At 48.6% G+C, this 22275-nt stretch overlaps 1 protein-coding gene across 1 annotated transcript; it reads left to right on the plus strand.

Moving 5' to 3' along the window:
- The first annotated feature begins 11035 nt into the window (after positions 1-11035).
- On the plus strand, positions 11036-16690 carry LOC147116838 (protein rapunzel-like). Its single transcript, XM_085987094.1, has 2 exons — positions 11036-11343; positions 15678-16690. Exons 1-2 carry the CDS (start codon positions 11092-11094, stop codon positions 16599-16601), a joined length of 1176 nt encoding a protein of 391 aa, XP_085843220.1. The 5' UTR covers positions 11036-11091; the 3' UTR covers positions 16602-16690.
- The last annotated feature ends 5585 nt before the right edge of the window (positions 16691-22275 follow it).

The raw sequence follows: 22275 nt of genomic DNA on the forward strand, positions 1-22275 counted from the left end.
CCCAGGTATCAGCCTGGTGAATCTTCGCTGAGCTCCTTCCATGGCAAGAACATCCTTCCTCAGATAAGGCGACCAAAACTGCACACAATACTCAAGATGTGGTCTCACCAAGGCCCTGTACAACTGCAGCAAGACATCCTTGTTCCTGTACTCGAATCCTCTCGCTACGAAGGCCAACATACCATTTGCCTTCTTAACCGCTTGCTGCACCTGCATGCTTACCTTCAGTGACTGGTGCACAAGGACACCCAGGTCTCGTTGCACTTCCCCTTCTCCCAATCTATTGCCATTTAGATAATAATCTGCCTTCCTGTTTTTGCCACCAAAGTGGACAACCTCACATTTATCCACATTATATTGCATCTGCCATGTTTCTGCCCAACCACCCAACATGTCCAAATCATCCTGGAGTTTCTCGACATCCTCCTCACACCACACACGCCCACCCAGCTTTGTGTCATCTGCAAATTTGGAGATATTACATCTAGTTCCCTTGTCTAGATCATTAATATATATTGTGAATAGCTGGGGTCCAAGGACTGATCCCTGCGGCACCCCACTAGTCACTGCCTGCCATTTGGTAAAAGACCCGTTTATTCCAACTCTTTGCTTTTTGTCTGCCAACCAGTTCTCTATCCAAGTCAATACCTTGCCCCCAATCCCATGTGCCTTAACTTTACACGCTAATCTCTTATGCGGGACCTTATCGAAGGCCTTCTGAAGGACCAGGTACACCACATCCACTGGTTCTCCCTTATCTATTTTACCAGTTACATCCTCAAAAAATTCCAGTAGATTAGTCAAGCACGATTTACCTTTTGTGAATCCATGTTGACTTTGTCTGATCCTGTCACTGTTTTCCAAGTGCTCTGCTATTACATCTTTTATAATGGACTTTAGCATTTTCCCCACTATCGATGTCAGGCCTACCGGTCTGTAATTCCCTGTTTTCTCTCTACCACCTTTTTTGAATAGTGGGGTAACATTAGCTACCCTCCAATCCATGGGTACTGTTCCAGATTCCATCGAATGTTGGAAGATGATCAGCAATGCATCTACTATTTCTTGGGCCACTTCCTTAAGTACCCTAGGATGTAGATTATCAGGCCCTGGGGATTTATCGGCCTTCAATCCCATCAATTGACCTAACACCGTTTCCCTACAAATACTGATTTCTTTCAGTTCCTCCCTTTCATCAGACTCTATGTTCCCCGGCATCTCTGGGAGGTTATTTGTGTCCTCCTTTGTGAAGACAGAACCAAAATATGTATTTAATTGGTTAGCCATTTCTTTGTTCCCCATTATAAATTCCCCTGATTCTGACTGCAAGGGACCTACCAAGGGACTTCACCAATCTTTTTCTCTTCACATATGTATAAAAGCTTTTACAGTCAGTTTTTATGTTCCCAGCAAGCTTACTCTCATTTTCTATTTTCCCTTTCTTAATTAATCCCTTTGTCCTCCTTTGTTGAATCCTAAATTGCTCCCAATGCTCAGGATTATTGCTTTTTCTGGCCAATTTATATGTCCTCTCCTTGGATCTTATGCTATCCCTAATTTCCCTTGTTAGCCACGGTTGAGTCACCTTTTTTATTTTATTTTTATGCCAAACTGGGATGAACAAATTCTATAGCTCATCCATGCGGTCTTTGAATGTTTGCCATTGCCTATCCACCATCAACCCTTTGAGTGACATTCCCCAATCAATCCTACCCAACTGGTGCCTCAGACCATCGTAGTTTCCTTTATTTAAATATAGGGCCCTAGTTTCTGAGTCAACTACTTAATTCTCCATCTTAATGAAGAATTCGATCATATTATGATCGCTCCGACCCAAGGGGCCTCATACAACAAGATTGCTAATTAATCCTTTATCGTTACATAATACCGTCTAAGATGGCCTGATCTCTGGTTGGTTCCTCAACATATTGGTCCAGGAAACCATCCCATAAACACTCCAGGAATTCCTCCTCCACAGTATTGTTACTAATTTGGTTAGCCCAATCTATATGTAGATTAAAGTCACCCATGATGACTGCTGTGCCCTTATTGCACGCTTCTTTAATTTCCCTTTTAATGCCATCCCCAACCTCCGCCTTACTGTTTGGAGGTCTATATGCCACTCCCACTAACGTTTTCTGCCCCTTGGTATTTCTCAATTCTACCCATACAGATTCCACATCATCAGAGCTAATATCCTTCCTTACAATTGTGTTAAACCCTTCTTTACCAGTAATGCTACCCGACCTCCCTTTCCTTTTTGCCTATCTTTCCTGAATATCGAATACACTCCTAAATGTCCTGGCTCTGATTTTAAGATTATGCCCCCTTGTTCTAGATTCCCCCATTAGAGGAAATGGTTTCTATCTACCCTATCGCATCACTTTATAATTTTAAACACCTCGATTAGACCACCCCTCAACCACCTAAACTCTAGGAAATACACACCCAGTCTGTGCAACCTGCCCTCATAATTTAACACTTTTAGCCCCAGTTTCTTGCTGGTGAATCTACGCTTTATCCCCTCCAAGGCCAATATATCTTCCTGAGGGGCGGGGCCCAGAACTGAACCCAGTTACTCCAGATGGGGTCTGACCAGAGCTTTATACAACTGAAGCATCACTTCCTGCCCTTTGTCAGAGTCGTAGAGTCATAGAGTTATACAGCACAGAAAGAGGCCCATCGCGTCCGCGCCAGCCATCAAGCCCAGTCTAATCTAATCCCATTTTCCAGCATTTGGTCCGTAGCCTTGTATGCTATGGTGTTTCAAGTGCTCATCCAAATGCTTCTTGAATGTTGTGAGGGTTCCTGCCTCTACCACCCTTTCAGGCAGTGAGTTCCAGATTCCAACCACCCTCTGGGTGAAAAAGTTCTTCCTCAAATCCCCTCTAAACCTCCTGCCCCTTACCCTGAATCTATGCCCCCTTGTTATTGACCCCTCTACTAAGGGAAAAAAGTTCCTTTCTATCTACCCTATCTATGCCCCATATAATGTTGTACACCTCAATCAGGTCCCCCCTCAGCCTTCTCTGCTCCAAGGAAAACAACCCCAGCCTGTCCAGTCTTTCTTCATAGCTGAAGCACTCCAGCCCAGGTAACATCCTGGTGAATCTCCTCTGCACCCTCTCCAAAGCAATCACATCCTTTCTATAGTGTGGCGGCCAGAACTGCACACAGTATTCCAGCTGTGGCCTAAGCAACGTTTTGTACAGCTCCATCATAACCTCCCTGCTCTTATATTCTATGCCTCGGCTAATGAAGGCAAGTATCCCATATGCCTTTTTAACCACCTTATCCACCTGTTCTGCTGCCTTCAGGGATCTATGTGCATGCACACCAAGGTCCCTCTGATCCTCTGTCTTTCCTAGGGTCCTACCATTCATTATGTATTCCCTTGCCTTGTTAGTCCCTCCAAAATGCATCACCTCATACTTTTCAGGGTTAAATTCCATTTGCCACTGTTCCGCCCATCTGACCAACCCATCTATATCGTCCTGCAGACTGAGGCTACCCTCCTCGCTATTTACCACCCCACCAATTTTCGTGTCATCTGCGAACTTACTGATCATACCTTTTACATTCACATCCAAATCATTAATGTAGACCACAAACAGCAAGGAACCCAGCACCGATCCCTGCGGTACCCCACTGGACACAGGCTTCCAGTCACAAAAACAACCTTCCACCATCACCCTCTGCCTTCTGCCACTAAGCCAGTTTTGGATCCAATGTGCCAAGGCACCCTGGATCCCATGGGCTCTTACCTTCTTGACCAGTCTCCTATGCGGGACTTTATTGAAAGCCTTACTGAAATCCATGTATACCACATCCACTGCACTACCTTCATCCACACACCTTGTAACCCAGACCCCTCGAGATAAAGGGCAACATTTGCCTTTATGATTACTTTTTGTACCTATGTACCTATGCACCAGCTTTTAGAGATTTTTGCCCACAGACACCCTTTGCTCCTCCACAGTTCCTAATCTCTCGCCATTAAAACATTCCGATTTGTCTTTCTCGGATACGAAGTGGACGACCTCACACTTTCCACATTAATGTCTATCTGCTACAGTTTTGCTCACTCACTTAGACTGTTTCTGTCCCTTTGTAACTTCCTTCTCCCATCTACACAACTTACTGTGCCCCCGAGCCTAGTGTCACCTGCAAACCTGGATATACAACTCTCTGTTCTGTCATCCAAGCCATTGACACAGGTGCTGAAAAGCTGAGGCCCCAGTACAGATGGTTGAGGGACCCCTGAGGCTCGAATGGCCTCTTTCTGTGCTGGAACATTTGGTGGTTTGAGCAGCATGGCGGGGTTGGCCAGGTTTACTGCACTGCTGGATCTTTCAAAGTACAGGGGTCACTGATGCCACCTGGATCCTTCGGCACTTCAGATGGTCTAAATGAACAGAAAGGAACATTCAACTCCATCAATGTGTAAATTGTGCCATCGGACTAGAGATTCATTGCCGAGAGTAACGAAATAAGGATGAATTTGTACAAAACATTGGTGAGACCACAGTTCAAATACACTATGCAGTTTTGGGGAAACCCGTCATAGAAAGGACACTGAGACAGAGAGAGAATACAGCATAGATTCACCAGGAGAATATGACGAGGTGCAAGTTAAGGATCGTGTGGCACTGTCACAGAATAGAAGGCTGTTCTCACAGTGCCTTAGCCAAAATTCCTCCCTCAACCAACACCATCTCATTGTTGTTTGTGGGATGTTGCTGTGCATAAAATAACACAACAATCACCTCATTTGAAAGCAACTTGTTACTGAGATAATAATGATGCACTGCGTCAATAGAAATCTTACTTTGTCTTTTGTTAACTTGGGTGGTCTCCCGGAAGGTGGGCATTCTTCCTTGGCTTAGATTGTCAATGGAAAATAACGTAAATAGGAGCAGGAGTCGGCCACACAGCCGTGCGAGCCTGCTCCGCCATTTAATAAGATCATGACTGATCATCGACCTCGACTCCACTTTCCCGCCCGATCCCCATATCCCTTGATTCCCTGAGAGTCCAAAAATCTATCGATCTCAGCCTTAAATACACTCAAAGACTCAGCATCCACAGCCCTCTGGGGCAGAGAATTCCAGAGATTCACCACCCTCTGAGTGAAGAAATGCCTCCTCATCTCAGTCTAAAATGGCCGACCCCTTATCCTGAGACTATGCCCCCTGGTTCTAGACACTCCAGCCAGGGGAAACAATCTCTCAGCATTTACCCTGTCAATCCCCTTCAGAATCTTGTATGTTTCAATGAGCTCACCTCTCATTCTTCTAAACTCCAGAGAGTATCGGCCCATTCTACACAATCTCTCATCATAGGACAGCCCTCTCATCCCAGGAATCAATCTAGTGAACCTTCGTTGCCTCCAAGGCAAGTATATCCTTCCTTAGATAAGGAGACCCAAACTGTGCCCAGTACTCCAGGTGTGGTCCCACCAAGGCCCTGTACAATTGTAGTAAGACTTCCTTACTCTTATACTCCAACCCCCTTGCAATAAAGGCCAACGTGCCATTTGCCATCCTTATTGCTTGCTGTACCTGCACGCTAGCTTTCTGTGTTTCTTGCACGAGGACACCCAAATCTCTCTGGACACCAACATTTAAAAGTTTCGCACCATTTAAAAAATATTCTGTTTTTCTATTCTTCCTACCAAAGTGAATAACCTCACATTTCCCTACATTATACTCCATTTGCCACCTTACTGCCCACTCACTTAACCTATCTATATCCCTTTGTAGCCTCCTTATGTCCTCTTCACAACTTACGTTCCTACCTATCTTTGTGTCACCAGCAAATTTAGCAACCATACCTTTGGTCCCTTCATCCAAGTCATTTATATAAATTGTAAAAAGTTGAGGCCCCAGCAATGATCCCTGTGGCACACCACTCGTTACATCTTGCCAACCAGAAAATGACCCATTTATGCCTACTCTCTGTTTCCTGTTGGCTAGCCAATCTTGTATCCGTGCCAATATGTTACCCCCTACAACATGAGCTTTTATTTTCCGCAATAACCTTTGATGTGGCACCTTATCAAATGCCTTCTGGAATTCTAAGTACAGTACATCCACCAGTTCCCCTTTATCCACAGCACATGTTACTTCCTCAAAGAACTCCAATAAATTGGTTAAACATGATTTCCCTTTCACAAAACCATGTTGACTCTGCCCGATTACTGTGAACTTTTCTAAGTGCCCTGCTATAACGTCTTTAATAATAGCTTCTAACATCTTCCCTATGACAGATGTTAAGCTAACTGGCCTGCAGTTTCCTGCTTTGTCTCCCTCCTTTTTTGAATAAAGGAGCTACATTCGCTATTTTCCAATCTAATGGAACCTTCCCCGAATCTAGGGAATTTTGGAAAATTAAAACCAACACATCAACTATCTCACTAGCCACTTCTTTTAAGACCCTAGGATGAAGTCCATCAGAACTCGGGGACTTGTCAGCCCGCAGCTCCAACAATTTGCTCAGTACCACTTCCCTGGTGATTGTCATTTTCTTGAGTTCCTCCCTCCCTTCCATTTCCTGATTTACAGCTATTTCTGGGATGTTACTTGTATCCTCTATAGTGAAGACCGCTGCAAAATACCTGTTCAATTCAACTGCCATCTCCTTATTTTCCATTATTAATTCCTCAGACTCACTTTCTATAGGACCAACGCTCACTTTCTTAACTCTTTTCTTTTTTAAATATTTATAGCAACTCTTCTGTTTTATATTTCTAGCTAGATTTCTCTCGTACTCTAATGTTTCTCTCCTTATTAATCTTATAGTCATTATTTGCTGTTTTTTATATTCTTTTCAATCTTCTGACCTGCCACACATCTTTGCACAATTATATGCTTTTTCTTTAAGTTTAATACTATCTTTAACTTCTTTAGTTAACCATGGATGGTGGGTCCTCCCCTTTGAATGTTTCTTTCTTGTTGGAATGTATCTATTCTGTGTTCTGAAATATCCCCTTAAATGTCTGCCACTGCAACTCTAATGATCTATCCGGAGCCCCGAGGAGGGACGGTTGGTGAGAAGGTCACGGAAGGAGCCCCGGGAGGAGCGGCTGGTGAGCAGGCCCGGGCGTTGGGCTGAAGATTGTCGGACAGGAGGAATGGTGGAAATGGAATGGCGGCGCGCACAGATGCAGCGGCTTTGCTTCTCCCAGGACGGTGCTATTTACGTTTAATGTTATTTGTACTGGACTCATGGGAGCTTGCAAGATCACATTTCGTTGTTCATGTACTTGTGCAATGACAATAAAGTTGAATTATTATTATTATTATTATTCATGCCCTCATAATTGTCCTTATTTCAGTTTAAAATACTAGTCTTGGACCCACTCTTCTCTCCCTCAAACTGAATGTAAAATTCAATCATATTATGATCGCTGCTACCTAGGGGCACCTTCACTATGAGGTCATTAATTAATCCTATCTCATTGCACAATACCAGGGCCAGTATAGCCTGCTCTCTGGTTGACTCCAGAATGCGCTGTTCTAAGAAACTATCCTGAAAACATTCTATGAACTCCTCCATCTAGGCTATCTTTGCCCATCTGACTTTTCCAGTCTATATGTAGATTAAAATCCTCCATGATATTGCCGTACCTTTCTGACAAGCTCCCATTGTTTCTTCCTTTATACTCCATCCTGCCATGTGGTTACTGTTAGGGGGCCTGTACACCACTCCCACAAGTGACTTCTTGCCTTTATTATTTCTCATCTTTACCCAAACCGCTTCTACATCCTGGTTTCCTGAACTTCGTGTTGTGCCTGATTGGCCAAGCAACCCTTCGTACTTATTTATTTCTATTTGCGCTATCGGTTCATCTGTTTTGTTTCGAAAGCTATGTGCATTCAGATACAGAGGCCTAGAAATTCGGTTTTGGCGCAGCGAGGGCTTTAGCGCCGGAAGTTAGTGCCGGCGCTAAGTCCCCCTGCGTGCGCCAAAAATTCAGTAGCGCCGCGCCCAAACGGCTGCCGGCGCTACTGAGGGGTCTCAGCGCCTCAAAACTGGCGCCACGCGCCGCATTGCGGCGCTATTCCGGCGCTGCGGCGCCCGCTGCGGTGCGGCAGGCTCGGGAAGTGCAGGCCTCCTCCTTCCATTAAGGAGGAGCTGCCTGCACCCGGCCGCGGCCCGCGATAATCTTTTTAAAAATGAGCCCGGCACCTCGGACAAGTGCCGGGCTTGCTTCTGTTCCGGGGGGGGGGGGAAGTCCGGGGAGGGAGCTGCGGCCAGGCGAACGGCGGGAAAGCGGCCGGCCGCCGCGGGGCCTTTAATGCGCCGGCGCAAAGTTCTGTAAGGCACCTCTGCCAGAACGTTGCTTGCGGCTGCCACGGGCGAGGCGGCCGCAACTCAATTTCCGAGTTCGGGCGGGTTACCATGGCAACCGGGACGCTGCGCACACCGATGACGTCATCGGTGCCGGCACAGCGCTACCGGCCTAACGCCGATTTAGGGCCCCTGTCAATTTCTAAACTGGCCATAACTTCGGCGCTAGGCCCTCTAGCGCCTCAAAAGCGGCGCTAAGGCCAGTGAATTTCTAGGCCAGAGCCTTTAGTTTTGTCCTTTTATTATTTTTGTAACCTCTGGCCTTATCTGTTGATTTACTCTTAGATTTGTACTCTCTCTCCCGTCCTGTTGATCATTTCCCATATTAATACCTGTCTCTCTGGCCTTGTCTCTACTCTTTGATTTACCACATCTTCCAAAATTTGACCCCTTGCCCCCACTATTTAGTTAAAAGCCCTCTCTACCGCCCTAGTTATATGACTCGCCAGAACACTGGTCCCAGCATGCTATCCATGCCACTATATTACCCCCAAGCTCATGTGCCCAAATCTTGTGTCATAACCTTTTATGTGGCACCTTATCGAATGCCTTTTGGAAATCCAAATATACTACATCCACTGGTTCCCCTTTAACTACCCTGCTAGTTACATCCTCAAAAAACTCTAATACATTTGTCAAACGTGATTTCCCTTTCATAAAACCATGTTGAATCTGCCTAATCATGTTCTGATTTTCTCAGAGCCCTGATACCACTTCCTTAACAATGGATTCCAGCATTTTCCCGATGATTGATGTCAGGCTAACTGGCCTGTAGTTCCCGGTTTTCTCTCTCCCTCCTTTCTTGAATAGTGGGGTTACTTTTGCAACCATCCAATCCGCTGGGACCATTCTAAAATCTAGGGAATTTTGGAAGATCAAAACCAATTCAGCCACCTCTTTTAGAACCCTAGGATGTCGGCCGTCAGGTCCAGGGGATTTGTCGGCCTTTAGTCCCATTAGTTTCTCTAGTACGTTTTCTCTACTTATATTAATTACGTTAAGTTCCTCGCCCCCATTAGACCCTTCGTTCCCCACCATTTTTGGTTTGCTCTTTGTCTTCTACTGTGAAGACAGATACAAAATATTTGTTTAACATTTCTGCCATTTCCTTATTCACCATAATAATTTCTCCTGTCTCAGCCTCTAAGGGACCACTTTTGTTATTCTCTTCCTTTTTACATACTTGTAGAAGCTCTTACAATCTGTTTTTATATTTCTTGCTAGTTTTCTCTCATATTCTATTTTTCCCTATTTATCAATTTTTTGGTCGTCCTTTGCTGGTTTATGAAGCTCTCCCAATCCTCAGGTTAAATACTATTCTTTGCAACATTATAAGTTTCTTCTTTCAATCTAATGCTAACCTTAACTTCTTTAGTTAGCTACGGTTGGATCACTTTTCCTGTGGAATTTTTGTTTCTCAATGAAATGTATTTTTGTTGAGAATTATGAAATATTTCTTTAAATGCTAGCTGCTGCTTATCTTCCGCCATACCTTTTAATCTATTTTTCCAATCTACCTTAGCCAACTCGCCGCTCATACCCATGTAATTGGCTTTATTTAAGTTTAACACCCTAGTTTCAGACTTAGGCAAGTCACACTCAAAATTAAGGTGAAATTCTATCATATTATGATCACTCTGCCCCAGAGGATCCTTTACTATGAGATTGCTCATTAACCCTATCTCATTACATAATACAATATCTAAAATAACCTGTTCCCAGATTGGTTCCATGATGTATTGTTCTAGGAAACTGTCCCAAATGCATTCCATGAACTCGTCCTCCAGAATACCTTTGCCAATTTGATTTGTCCAGTCTATATGAAGATTAAAGTCCCCCAAGATTATTGCATTACCTTTGTTACAAGCTCCTACTATTTCTTGATTAATATTCTATCCAACAGTATAGCTACTGTTAGGGGGCCTATATCCTCCTCCCATCAGTGTTTTCTGCCCCTTGTTATTCCTTATCTCCACCCACACTGATTCTACTTCCTGATCTTCCGAGCCGAGGTCCTTTCTCTCGACTGTCCTTATGTCATCTTTTATTATCAGGGCTATTCCCCCCCATTCTGCCTGTCTTTTCGAAATGTCAAGTTCCCATGAACATTTAGTTCCCAACCTTGGTCACCTTGCAACCACATCTCTAATGGCTATTAGATCAAACCCATTTATCTCTATTTGTGCCATTAGTTCATCTAGCTTGTTATGAATGCTTTGTCCAGTCAGATGAAGAGCCTTTTAATTTAATTTTTCTTACCATTATTCACTGCTTTGACCTTATTCTCTGCTGCACTGCTACCATTAAACTCTCTGTCCCTTCCTGTTACACTCTGTTTATTTTTACCCAAATCACTACACTGCTTTATTGCCTTGACCTTTCTCTTTAGGTTTCTAAGTTTCCCCTCACCTGACCAGCCCCCTCCCCCCCCCCCCCACCACGCACACACACTTTTATAGTTTAAAGCCCTGTCTACAGCCCTAGGTATTCGATTCACCATGACACTGGTCCCAGCTTTAAGTGGAGCCCATCCCAATGGAACAGCTCCCTCTATCCCCAGAACTGGTGCCAGTGCCCCATGAATTGAAAATCCCAACAGTGATGGAAGCTGTTGATTTTTGGACAGAATATTAACTACTTTAATTCTACTCAAACTAAATGTTTCATTTTCAGTGACTCCTGGCGCAAGCAACAAACCCAACGTGACTTTCGTTCCCAAGATCCTCATCCAGACACAGCATGGCGGATGACAAAGAGCTCGATCAAGCTGCTGCCGCACTCACGGCAAATATCAATGATGCAAAGATGGCAATGAGCGTATTTCAGAGCAGAGCGAGGTTTTCGACAGTAGCCAGAGTATTAAAACCCATTTTTCAGGTAGCAGGATTCATTCTTAAACTGGCCTTAGGCAAGCAAGAGAGTGAGGAGCTGAAATACATGAAGGAGCAGTTCCAGATAGTCAGGAACCAGCTAGATATTGTAGGAGTCTACGTACTCCTAGCAAAAAATACTGAACTCTGAGAGGTTCAACAGAAAAGGTTTAATTGTTGAGGCCACATGTTGAACACAAAATGGCGTCAGAGCTTACACCAAGTCCGACTGCTTTTCATCAGTCCACAGCTTCGACTGCTCCTCCCCCACTCTGGGCTTAACTATGTTGCAGATCGAGTTTCTTAAAGGTGTGATCCTTCTTAAAGGCATGACGCCTGATTTATAGTCTACGGACCGAAAAGCGGATTGTGTCCTTTCTGTGATCGGTACGCCACACAGCTCCCACCAGAATCCGCTAGTAGGGAGTGTACGAACCGGTGTGGTGGCTTGATGGCATAGCCGGAACGGCTCTTGGCGGTTGGTGTCGGGAGCGGGGCGGTCGGACGCATCGGGCTCTTAGGCGGTCTGCCCCACGGTGGGGGTTGGCCCACTTGAACGGGTTCGTCGGGCTCTAGGTGCGCCAGCTTGAGCCGGTCGACCAACACCTTGTCAGTTCTGCCGCCCACTTCGAGGAGGAAGAACTTGTTCCCCGTCTGGAGTACCTTCTAGGGTCCGTCGTATGGGGGCCGTAGAGGTCCTCAGTGGGCGTCATGGCACGCGAAAACAAATTTGGCCATGTGCAGGCTAGGTGGTACGCGGGTTGCTGGTTCGCCGTGCCGGCCGGTGGGTACCGGAGCGAACTGTTGTGCTCGGTTGGCGAAAGCGCGGCGTTGCTGGTCAGCCGACCAGGGGGTCGTGGCGGTGGGCAGGAACTCTCCGGGTACGCGCAGCGGCTGGCCGTACACGAGTTCCGCCGCCAAGGCTTGCAGGTCTTCCTTGACCGCGGAGAGTAGGCCAAGTAGCACCCACGGGAGGCGGTCGATCCAAGCCTCGTCCTCGAGGCTGGCGCGGAGGGACGCCTTCATGGACCTGTGGAATCACTCGCACAGTCCATTGGCTTGGGGGTGGTAAGTCGTGGTGCGGTGAACGGCCACCCCGAGGTTTCGGGCAATGGCGGCCCACAGATCAGAGGTGAACTGCGGGCCTCTATCCAACGCCATGTCGGAGGGGACGCCGAACCGAGCGACCCAGGTACCGATGAACGCCCTCGCGATGTCGGCGGTGGTGGTGGACGTCAGTGGAGTGGCCTCGGGCCAGCGGGTGGTACGGTCCACGATTGTCAGCAGGTGCGTGTGACCTTGTGATGGCGGCAGGGGGCCGACGAGGTCAATGTGGACGTGGTCAAACCTTCTTTCTGGCACGGTGAACTCCTCGAGTGGGGCTTTGACGTGCTGGTGGATTTTGGCACGCTGGCAAGCTATGCAGGATCTGGACCAGACGCGCACATCTTTGCGCAGGCCGCGCCAGACAAATCGGTTGGCCACCAGTCTAATGGATGCGCGGGTGCCGGGGTGTGAGAGGCCGTGGATGATGTCGAACACCCGTTTTCGCCAGGACGCCGGGACTACGGGGCGGGGTTGCGCCAAGGAGGTGTCACATTTGACTGTGACGGCGGACGGGCCGCAGGCGACGTCGGTCAGTCGCAGCCCTGGGAGGGTTGTGGGTGCGGAGAGCAGATCGGGGTCGGTGCGTTGCTCCGCTGCCAGTTGAGCATAGTCCACTGCCAGGTGGGCGCCGTGGACGGCGGGGCGGGATAGGCAGGCAGCCACCACGTTGTCTCGACCGGAGAGGTGCCGGATGTCCGTGGTGAATTCGGACACTGCGGCGAGCTGGCGTTGTTGCCTGGCTGACCACGGGTCCGCAGATTTCGCCATCGCGAATGTCAGGGGTTTGTGGTCGACAAACGCGGTGAAGGGGCGGCCCTCCAGAAGAAATCTAAAATAGCGGACTGCCAGGTACAGTGCGAGGAGCTCGCGGTCAAAGGCGCTGTATTTGACCTCCGGGGGGCGAAGTTGGCGGCTGAAAAAGGCCAGCGGTTGCCAGGCCCCGTCGACCCACTGTTCGTACATGGTGCCGACCGCGTGGTCGGAGGCGTCCATGGTGAGGGCTACCCTGGCGTTGGGCTGTGGGTGAGCGAGCATGGTGGCATCGGCGAGCGCCTTTTTGGTCGAGTCGAAAGCGGTCAACATGTCCGCCGACCACTCGATCGTCATTCTGTCTTTCTTACCCCAGAGGGCTTCGTATAGGGGCCGCATGAGGGAGGCCGCTCCGGGAATGAAGCGGTTGTAAAAGTTGATCATCCCCAAGAACTCCTGGAGGCCTTTGATGGTGGTAGGCCGGGGGAACTGCTGGACGGCTCGCACCTTGGCGGGCAGGGGAATGGCTCCATCCTGCGTGATGTGGTGGCTGAGGAATTCGATCCTGCTGAGGCCGAATTGGCACTTGGCTGGGCTGATGATGAGCCCGTGCTCACTGAGCCGCTGGAACAGGGTGCGGAGGTGCTCGATGTGTTCCTGCTTGGAGGAACTAGCTACCAGGATGTCATCCAGGTAGACAAAGAGGAACGTCAGGTCCTGGAGGACCGAGTCCATGAGCCGCTGGAAGGCCCGGGCCGTATTTTTGAGGCCGAAGGGCATTCGGAGGAACTCGAATAGCCCATAAGGGGTGATTATGGCCGTCTTGGGAACGTCCGTGGGGTGGACTGGCACCTGATGGTATCCGCGCACCAGGTCGACTTTGGAGAAGACTGAGCGGCTGGCCAGTCTAGCGGAGAAGTCTTGAATGTGCGGTATGGGGTACCGATCCGGCGTGGTGGCGTTGTTTAGGCGCCGGTAGTCCCCGCAGGGGCGCCATCCCCCGTCGGGTTTGGTGACAATGTGGAGTGGGGAGGCCCAGGGGCTGTTGGAGCGGCGGATGATGCCGAGCTGTTCCATTGTGGCGAACTCGGCCCGCGCGATCTCCAGCTTGGCCGGGTCCAGCCTGCGGGCGTGGGCATACACCGGTGGGCCTGTGGTGGGGATGAAGTATTCTACCCCGTGCTTAGCAACTTTCGCGGAGAAGGTCGGGTTGGTGAGGGCTGGGAACTCAGCCAGGAGTGCTGAGTAGTCATCCGTTGAGCGGGCGCGGCACTGCCACACCATTTTGGCAGGTTGGGGGGGCCATGGCGCCCGGGATAGGTGACATGGTGTTCATGTCCACGAGGCGGCGCCGAGGCATGTCGACCAACAGGCCGTGGGCGCACAGGAAATCCGCACCGAGGAGCGGGGAGAGCACCTTGGCGGTGATAAACTCCCAGTGGTAGCGGCGGCCTGCGAGGTCGATGGTGACGGTGCGGGTGCCGTAAGTCCGGATGTCGGTGCCGTTGGCGGCGGCTGGAGGCGCTGTCTGTAACGTACAGCAGCGCGCCTGCTTGCCCCACGGCCATCGTGTAGGCCGGTGTGGGGGCGGTTGGAAACGTGCAGGGATGGCTGCAGCGGCGTGCCCGTGCACCGAACCGGGTATGGAAGTAGCAGTAGCCCTTGGTCGGAGGGCTTGGGGGATGTGGGGGGCCTCGTGGCCGAGCGATAGAGGGTGGAGCGTGCGCCGACGCTGTGGAGGCCAGGTCGGGGGTGACGGCGTGGTTGGAGCCAGCAGACAGGAGCTTATCGGTTTCGTCGGCCAGGACCTCGAGGTCCGTGAGGCTGGACGCCACGATCGCCGGGCGGATGCTGGGAGGTAGTTGGCGGATAAAGAGCGTGTGGAAGAGGGAGCCGGGCGGTTTCTCGTCGGTCAGAGCAAGCATGTGTGAGAGCAAGTCTGACGGCGTGGAGTCACCGAGGCCCGGGAGGTCGAGGAGGTGGCAGTTGCGCAAAAATTGGGAGGCTGTGAATTTTTGAAGGAGCGCGGCCTTGAGATGTGCGTACTTGCCTTCCTCCGGAGGGTCTTGTAGTGTTGTCCAGACTTTCGTGATTGTGGAGCTGCCCAGGGAGGCGAGCAGGTAGTCGTACATCGTTGCGTCGGTGGTGATGCCGCGGAGTCGGAATTGCGATTTGGCTTGAAGGAACCAAGCGGTGGCTAGGTTCTCCCAGAACTCCGGCAGCTTCACAGAAACTGCGTTTGTGTCAGCCATGGTTACGCTTAGGAGTTGTCCTGAGCGTCGGGGTCACCAATGTAGGAGTCTGCGTACTCCTAGCAAAAAATACTGAACTCTGAGATGTTCAACAGAAAAGGTTTAATTGTTGAGGCCACATGTTGAACACAAAATGGCGTCAGAGCTTACACCAAGTCTGACTGCTTTTCATCAGTCCACAGCTTCGACTGCTCCTCCCCCGCTCTGGGCTTAACTATGTTGCAGATCGAGTTTCTTAAAGGTGTGATCCTTCTTAAAGGCATTACGCCTGATTTATAGTCTATGGACCGAAAAGCGGATTGTGTCCTTTCTGTGATCGGTACGCCACAATATCATTTCAGCTCAGATTAAGCAGGTGCTCTGGGAGATAGAGAGAAGTACGATTAATAATCAATATTTCCCCATTGAAGAGAACCTGAAAAACCAGTTCAGGAAGTACATGGAGATCCTCAATGCAGCACCAGAGTTCCGGGAGAACGAGAAACGAGAGTTCCTGACTCACTTCGACGTGACTAAAGGTGACCAGAACCTTCACACTCTCTTTGATGCTGTGATGGGATATTCTGCCATCTTTCGCAAACCCATCCTGGAAACCGCCATGGGTTATGACCAGAGGAATCGGCGCCTCATGGAAGGTCTCTGCTGCCGTCTGAAGGAGCTCCTCTGTATCGGCCTGATCGCCCTGGTGGCTCAGGCCACCGTCACCGGGACTGATGTAGAGGCGTTAAAGAGAGAGTGGAATGAGAAAATGGCCAAAATTGAGAGTAAAATGACATCCATGATAGATCGGTGCATAAAGGAGTTTGCAGAGCAGGCAGAAATAGATGTTGAGGGTCTTATAAAGAACAGGGGTGAGAGAGATAACAAGGGCTGTGCAACCTTTATAATTGAGTCTTTAGCAGGCAAATATGACTGGGTTAAATGGTCTGTGCGGGTCTATGATCCTGTCTCTGGGTTTGACAATCACTGTGTAATTGGTTCTAATCGGTTTCACTTTTTCAGACTCAATGGCGTTAATGCTGTTGTCTCCTACACCATTGACCCAAAGATTCCACTGGACGAGGGGCACATTAGGCAGTTAATGGATGGGAAGGGTAGCTGGGATGATGCAAGGGAAGTTGCTAAACATGTGTACAATAACCTCCCCTCTGGGCATGTTGTACACACGGTGAGACGCTACAAAGATCTGTGGAATCACAAGAACTTTCCCAATAATTGTCATTTCTGGGAAACCTATAGTGGAGTCACCCTGTGTGTCCACTCAACTTAAACCTCCTGCTGGTCTTCCCTGTATCAATGCGGGGGTGCTCAGGCGACACGCATCTGTTGATTTTTGGGTGAGATTTGTTCATGTTTAGAAATAGAATAGAATAGAATTTGAAATTTGTTAAATGGAGACTCTTTCAGATCTGTTTGCCAATATTGAATGTTGAATCGGGGTTAAATAAATAAATAGGACATTGCTAAATTACAAAATCCAATCAGAAACAAGGAACTGGATCCGTACATGGCTAAATCTCAACAAACCGAGTAGATTACCAGGTTAAGGAGATTAAAGCAGACAGTATAAGTGGGATCTGTAGAGAGAAGGGAGCGAGGGAGCTGGTGATGGTAGGGGGGAGTCGTCTATGGAAAAAGGACGGACTTGTTGGATCTCGTGCCCTTTCCCTCTTCCGAATGTTCTTAAATTGTCTCTGCAACCTCCGTGTAAAGCACCAAAGACACGTTAGCCTACGGAAAGGACAGCCTCACTGAGGTGGGTATTGACTTTCAGTGTCAGGCTGAGTGTCTGGAATGGATCCTTCCCCACAGAGCCTCATGGCTGGTGTTTGGGTTTTAGTGCATGCAAGGTCAGTACTTCAACCCTGAACCTGATCTTTGAGGTTTAAGATCTGACAGGACAGCTTGTCCGGACGATTCTTCATGGTGAATGTTTGAGGCAACTGTAAAGTCTGTGGGTTGTGCAGTTAATAAATACACAGACTTCAGAAGTAACAAACAAACAGGTCTTTACTATTCGAAGGTCCGGGCAAATCTGCCCCAGCAATCCTGCTACAACACTTATATACTGGTGTGGTCACTATCGGTATTACAGTATACAGAAGCCAAACAAATAGTGCCACACCTAAAGTAGTTCCCTTAAAGGTGAACGGTTACATTCAATAGTTCCCTTAAAGATAGACGGGTACATACACTACAATCCTCCCTTTTTAGCTTATTACTTACAGAGTCCCCGTTAAACATACATATCTTCAACTTCCTATAAAACAAATTACAGATATAATCTCAGTGGAGTCAATGTCATATAAAACAATTTACAGATATAATCTCGGTGGAAACAGTTCACAGGTTCAGTCTCTGCGGAAACAGTTCATAGATTCAGTCTCTGATCTTGACTCGTTCCGAACAACATTTCTTTGGTGTAGCCGGTTCACCTGGCTAGCGTGACTCCTCCATAGCCTTTTTCTTGACGTAACAGCTTGAACTTTCATCCTGTTGAACCAGCAGTGCGAACTTTTACAACCAACTGGCTGTCTTGACATTTCCCAGTTTTTCAACTAATTTAGCTCCTTTCGTAATGTCCCGCCTGGAATGGTAGAAGTGCTAATATTTTAGACAGTTATTATCTTCTGCTTCTTCTTTTTCTTTTCTGCCTTTTTGAAACTCTCGGAGCTCCTTTCTCGGCTGCCAGCTATAGCGCCACCAACTCTCTATGTTCCTTAGACCTTAAGTGCTTCATCCGGATTTCAGCACTTTGAGAGTTTTCATCACAAGCTGGGCAGACCACATCCTCGTAATATTCAGTGTCACTCAGCAGGTCATGGTAATATTCGGGTTCGTCCTGAGTTAGGCCAGCGAGAGAGACTTCTTCTTCCTCCTCACCCGTCTGGACGTTAGCTGACGGTGGTTCCTTCCCTAGACATCTTTCTTGAAAAGCCTTCTTCATGCATTCATATTCATCCCGCTCTTCCTGGGTTATCTGCCATTCCTTCACGACGGACCTCATTTGTGAGTTCAATACCTTCCCTTCCATCGGTAATTGCGTTATCAGGCTATTTAACCCTTCTACTGAAGTAACGGTTTCCACATTCTTCTGTTCACCTTGACATGATTCAACATACTTTTGGCATCCTTGTAAAATTTGTGTTGCCACCTCAGCTATCTCCGTGACTTTTGAGAGCTCCGAACTCGTTCCCCCTGAAGATTGAAGCTCGTGTTCAGATTGTTCCCCTTGCAGAGTCTTGTCCTTCAGCATATGAAGGAGTTGGCTGACCGTTAACTCTTCCCTGGGAACACGGTGGATCAGAGTCTTCTCCATTTCATCCACCTCTTTCTCCAATACTTCCACCTTACGTTCCTCTTGAACTTTGGCTTTCAGCGCTCGGAAAAGTTGCGCCCTGATGCTCTCTAGTTCATGTTCAGGGACCATTCTTACAGTTTCCTTTTCTTCCACTGAAAGGATTCCCAGTTGAATCTGTTCTTCAAGTTGTTGAACCTCGGTCATTGCTGCCTCATATTTGTCTTGGGTGTCCTTCAATGTTTTTATAAGTTCTTGGACATCCTGTCTTTCATGCTCTGCCATGATTTTCACCTCTAATTTCTCACCTATGGATGGAACTTCTACCGATGAGTCTGTCTTGGCCTTGAGCTCATCAAGAATTTCCTGCAGCCTTTGGACTTCTTGCTCATGTTCAACCTTTAGTTGTTCATATGCTTCTACTGAAACTAGCTTTTCGGAGGCTGCCGAGTTAACCCCCTCCAGAATTGTAGCCTGGGCCTGTTCATACTGTTCTTTCAACTTCTCACACTCTGCTTGTAAGGAGTCGTAGAGAAGAACTGGAATAAAATCCTGGCTTCCTGAAGATTCCTCTTCCTTTGGTTTGTTCTGTAAATATTCTAGTTCCTGAACAGCATCAGGGGAATGTGATTGGTATTTGACCACGATGGCTCTATGGTCGCTCTCTGCTTGAGCTAGCTGTCTCTGTAGTCTTTCCAGGTTCTCCCATTCGGTGTCCCAGAACTTTTCCATATTTTTCATACGGTCACTCAACTGTTCTAATTGTTGTCGTACTTTGACATAAGTTTGCGTCCGAGCTCGGTGTTCTTCCGTCGTGGATGAATCCTTTGCTTGAACAGGCTCAGAATTCTCTGTCAACCTGGAGTTCTGCTCTGCAGCTTTATTCTTCTTGGTACCATAAGTCCTTCTGCATGTCTTCGTTTTCTTCCCCATCGTCGGCAAGTCCCTTTTAGCCTTGTCTTCCATATTCGACTTGGTCTTATCATCATCCATTTCAGAATCTGAGCTAATAGCTTGCACCGAGTCCTCCCTCATTATGGCTTTTAGGTAATGCCATTCCATGTCTATTTTCTTAATCCACTCCCATCCTAGAAGTGGTGGTCCTCCCTCAGGTAATATGTACAAGTTCATTCTTGGGTGTTCTTTACCCCTATCTCTCACCTTGACTCTTATTTTCCCCACGGGGTATACGTTATGCCCCGGGTATGTCTGTAATACGAACTTGGTATTTCTTAAAGGTATGTGAGAGAATAGCCGGTGGTAGTCCCTTCGGTTGATGACTGATAGAGCTGATCCAGTGTCCAGCTCCATTCTTACTTGGACTCCAGCTATTTTTAGTATGACCCAGATGGTCTGTAGATCCGTTTCTTTACCCACATTGTGGATTCTCAGACTACCCAGCTCCTGGTTGTTTGGGTCTGAGTCTGAATTCTGTTCGTCTGAACTCTTCTCAGCCACCTTGTGTACCTTGTTGTACTTTTCTTGTGGTGGCTTCCTTTGATTGTTGGTCTTTTTCCCGGACCGGCATACCTTCGCGATGTGACCCAGTTTGCCACATTTCCTACACTCTTGGTTCTTAAACCAGCATTGAGTCTGGTCATGCGTTGTCTTCCCACAATGGTAGCATTTTGTTGTGCTTGAAGTAATTTGGTCCACCCCGAGTGCCGCCGCCTTTAGTTGCATTTCCGCCGTTCCTTTCGCTGCGGCTTCGTGCGATGCAGCTATAAGGACAGCCCTGTCCAGTGTGAGGTCGTTCTCTTCCAGTAGTCGCTTCTGCGTCCCTTCTTTGGACAATCCGCATACGAACTTGTCCCGCAGCGCTTCTGTCAGATTCCCTCCGAACTGGCAGTATTTCGCTAGCCTACGCAGTTCGACCAAGTATTCCGCATTGCTTTCGTCTTTCTTCTGCGTTCTTGCGTAGAATTTGAATCGTTCAGCCAGCATCAGCGGTGTGGGGTTCAAGTGGTCCTTCAGCACAGCCACAATCTCTTCGAAGGTCTGATCCGCTGGTTTATTTGGTGCTATTAGATGCTTCAAGAGCCCGTATGTTTTTGCCCCCATCGAGTTTAGCAATGTTATCGCCTTGTCGTCTTCCTCTATTTTGTTGGCTTCACAATAGATCTCTATGCATTCCACGTATGTGGCCCAGTCTTCTATTTCAGAATTAAAGTCGTTAATATTCCCTCGCTTAGGCATCTTTCTTCCCTTGGGAGCAGCACCAGTATTTCTTGAAGTATTCTTATTTATTTGTTTATTTCTAAGATGGCGGGTTTCCCGCGAAATCGGCGGTTTCCCGCTCTTTCCTTCTCTCCCCGCCCACTTCAATGGCGGTATGTCAGTTAAGATGGCGGTTTTCCCGCGAAAATGGCGGTTTCCCGCTCTTCCTTTCTCGCCCCGCCCACTTCAATGGCGGTTTCCCGCTTCTGGCGTCTTCTCCACCTAATGGCGGCTTCCCGCGTTTCTTCCCGATGGAAGGGGTACGCTTCCCCCACAGCGGACAGGTTCAGCCGCTGGCTGGCTTCCGCACAGCTCCCCTTACCCGGCTCTGTCTTTTCCTTCCGCCCGCACGGCTCTACCAGCGCTGGGTACACCCCGTTAACGGAGGACAGTTCAGCCGCTGGACTGGCTCTCGCGCAGTCTCTCTCTCCGTACCCGGCTCTGTCGCGCTCTCTCTCCCGCACGTTCGGTGCTACCGGCCCTGGGTACCCCGTTGGTGGAGAACAGTTCAGCCGCTGGACTGGCTCTCGCACAGTCTCTCTCCCCTTGCTCGGCTCTGTCTCTCCCTCTCCCGCACGTTCGGTTCTACCGGCTCTGGGTACCCCGTTGGTGGAGGACAGCTCAGCCGCTGGACTGGCTCTCGCGCAGTCTCTCTCCCCTTGTTCGGCTCTGTCTCTCTCTCCCACCCGCACGGTTCCTGTTCGCCTCCCAGCCCTCTCGCAGACCGGTGTTTCCCTCCCCGGCTGCGGCTGGGCATCTCTTCCCGCGCCTACTCGCAGGCTCAGCGCTTCGTGGCTGCGGTCACTGCCCGGCTTTTCCCGCCGATCGCGGTCCGGCTGTCACCCGACGCCGTTGGACCCGACTTCTGACCGGCTCAGCTCCCCCTCGACCGAGGTCGAGTGCTCTGCCCTTATCCTCCGGATACTTCTACACCTTCCCCTACTCACAGTCTCTTCGGCCGCCTTGTTCCCTGCTGATCGGCTCACTCCGCACCGTGGTAGAAGGGTAGTCAGTGCCTGTTGCTAATGGAAGCTTTTGTTGCTAAAGTCTTCCACCTTTCTCCTGCTGCAGCCTCGTGTTTTCTTCCAGCAGCACGACGAGGGCGGTTGCCTCTCTTCGACGCTCTTCTTGCTTTGGTAATCTTGCCACAGGGTACGATCGGACTCGTCGCCACTGTAAAGTCTGTGGGTTGTGCAGTTAATAAATACACAGACTTCAGAAGTAACAAACAAACAGGTCTTTACTATTCGAAGGTCCGGGCGAATCTGCCCCAGCAATCCTGCCACAACACTTATATACTGGTGTGGTCACTATCGGTATTACAGTATACAGAAGCCAAACAAATAGTGCCACACCTAAAGTAGTTCCCTTAAAGGTGAACGGTTACATTCAATAGTTCCCTTAAAGATAGACGGGTACATACACTACA

This window comes from Somniosus microcephalus, chromosome 5 (assembly GCF_052327205.1).
Source record: "Somniosus microcephalus isolate GS21.2 chromosome 5, FLI_Smic_1.0, whole genome shotgun sequence".
NCBI lineage: Eukaryota > Metazoa > Chordata > Chondrichthyes > Squaliformes > Somniosidae > Somniosus > Somniosus microcephalus.

Excerpts from the sequence above, each read along its gene's own strand:
- LOC147116838 (XM_085987094.1), top strand. The coding sequence starts at position 11,092 with ATGGCGGATGACAAAGAGCTCGATCAAGCTGCTGCCGCACTCACGGCA. Across the intron at positions 11,344-15,677 it reads TAGATATTGTAGGAGTCTAC|ATTAAGCAGGTGCTCTGGGA; the intron begins GTACTCCTAGCA and ends ATTTCAGCTCAG.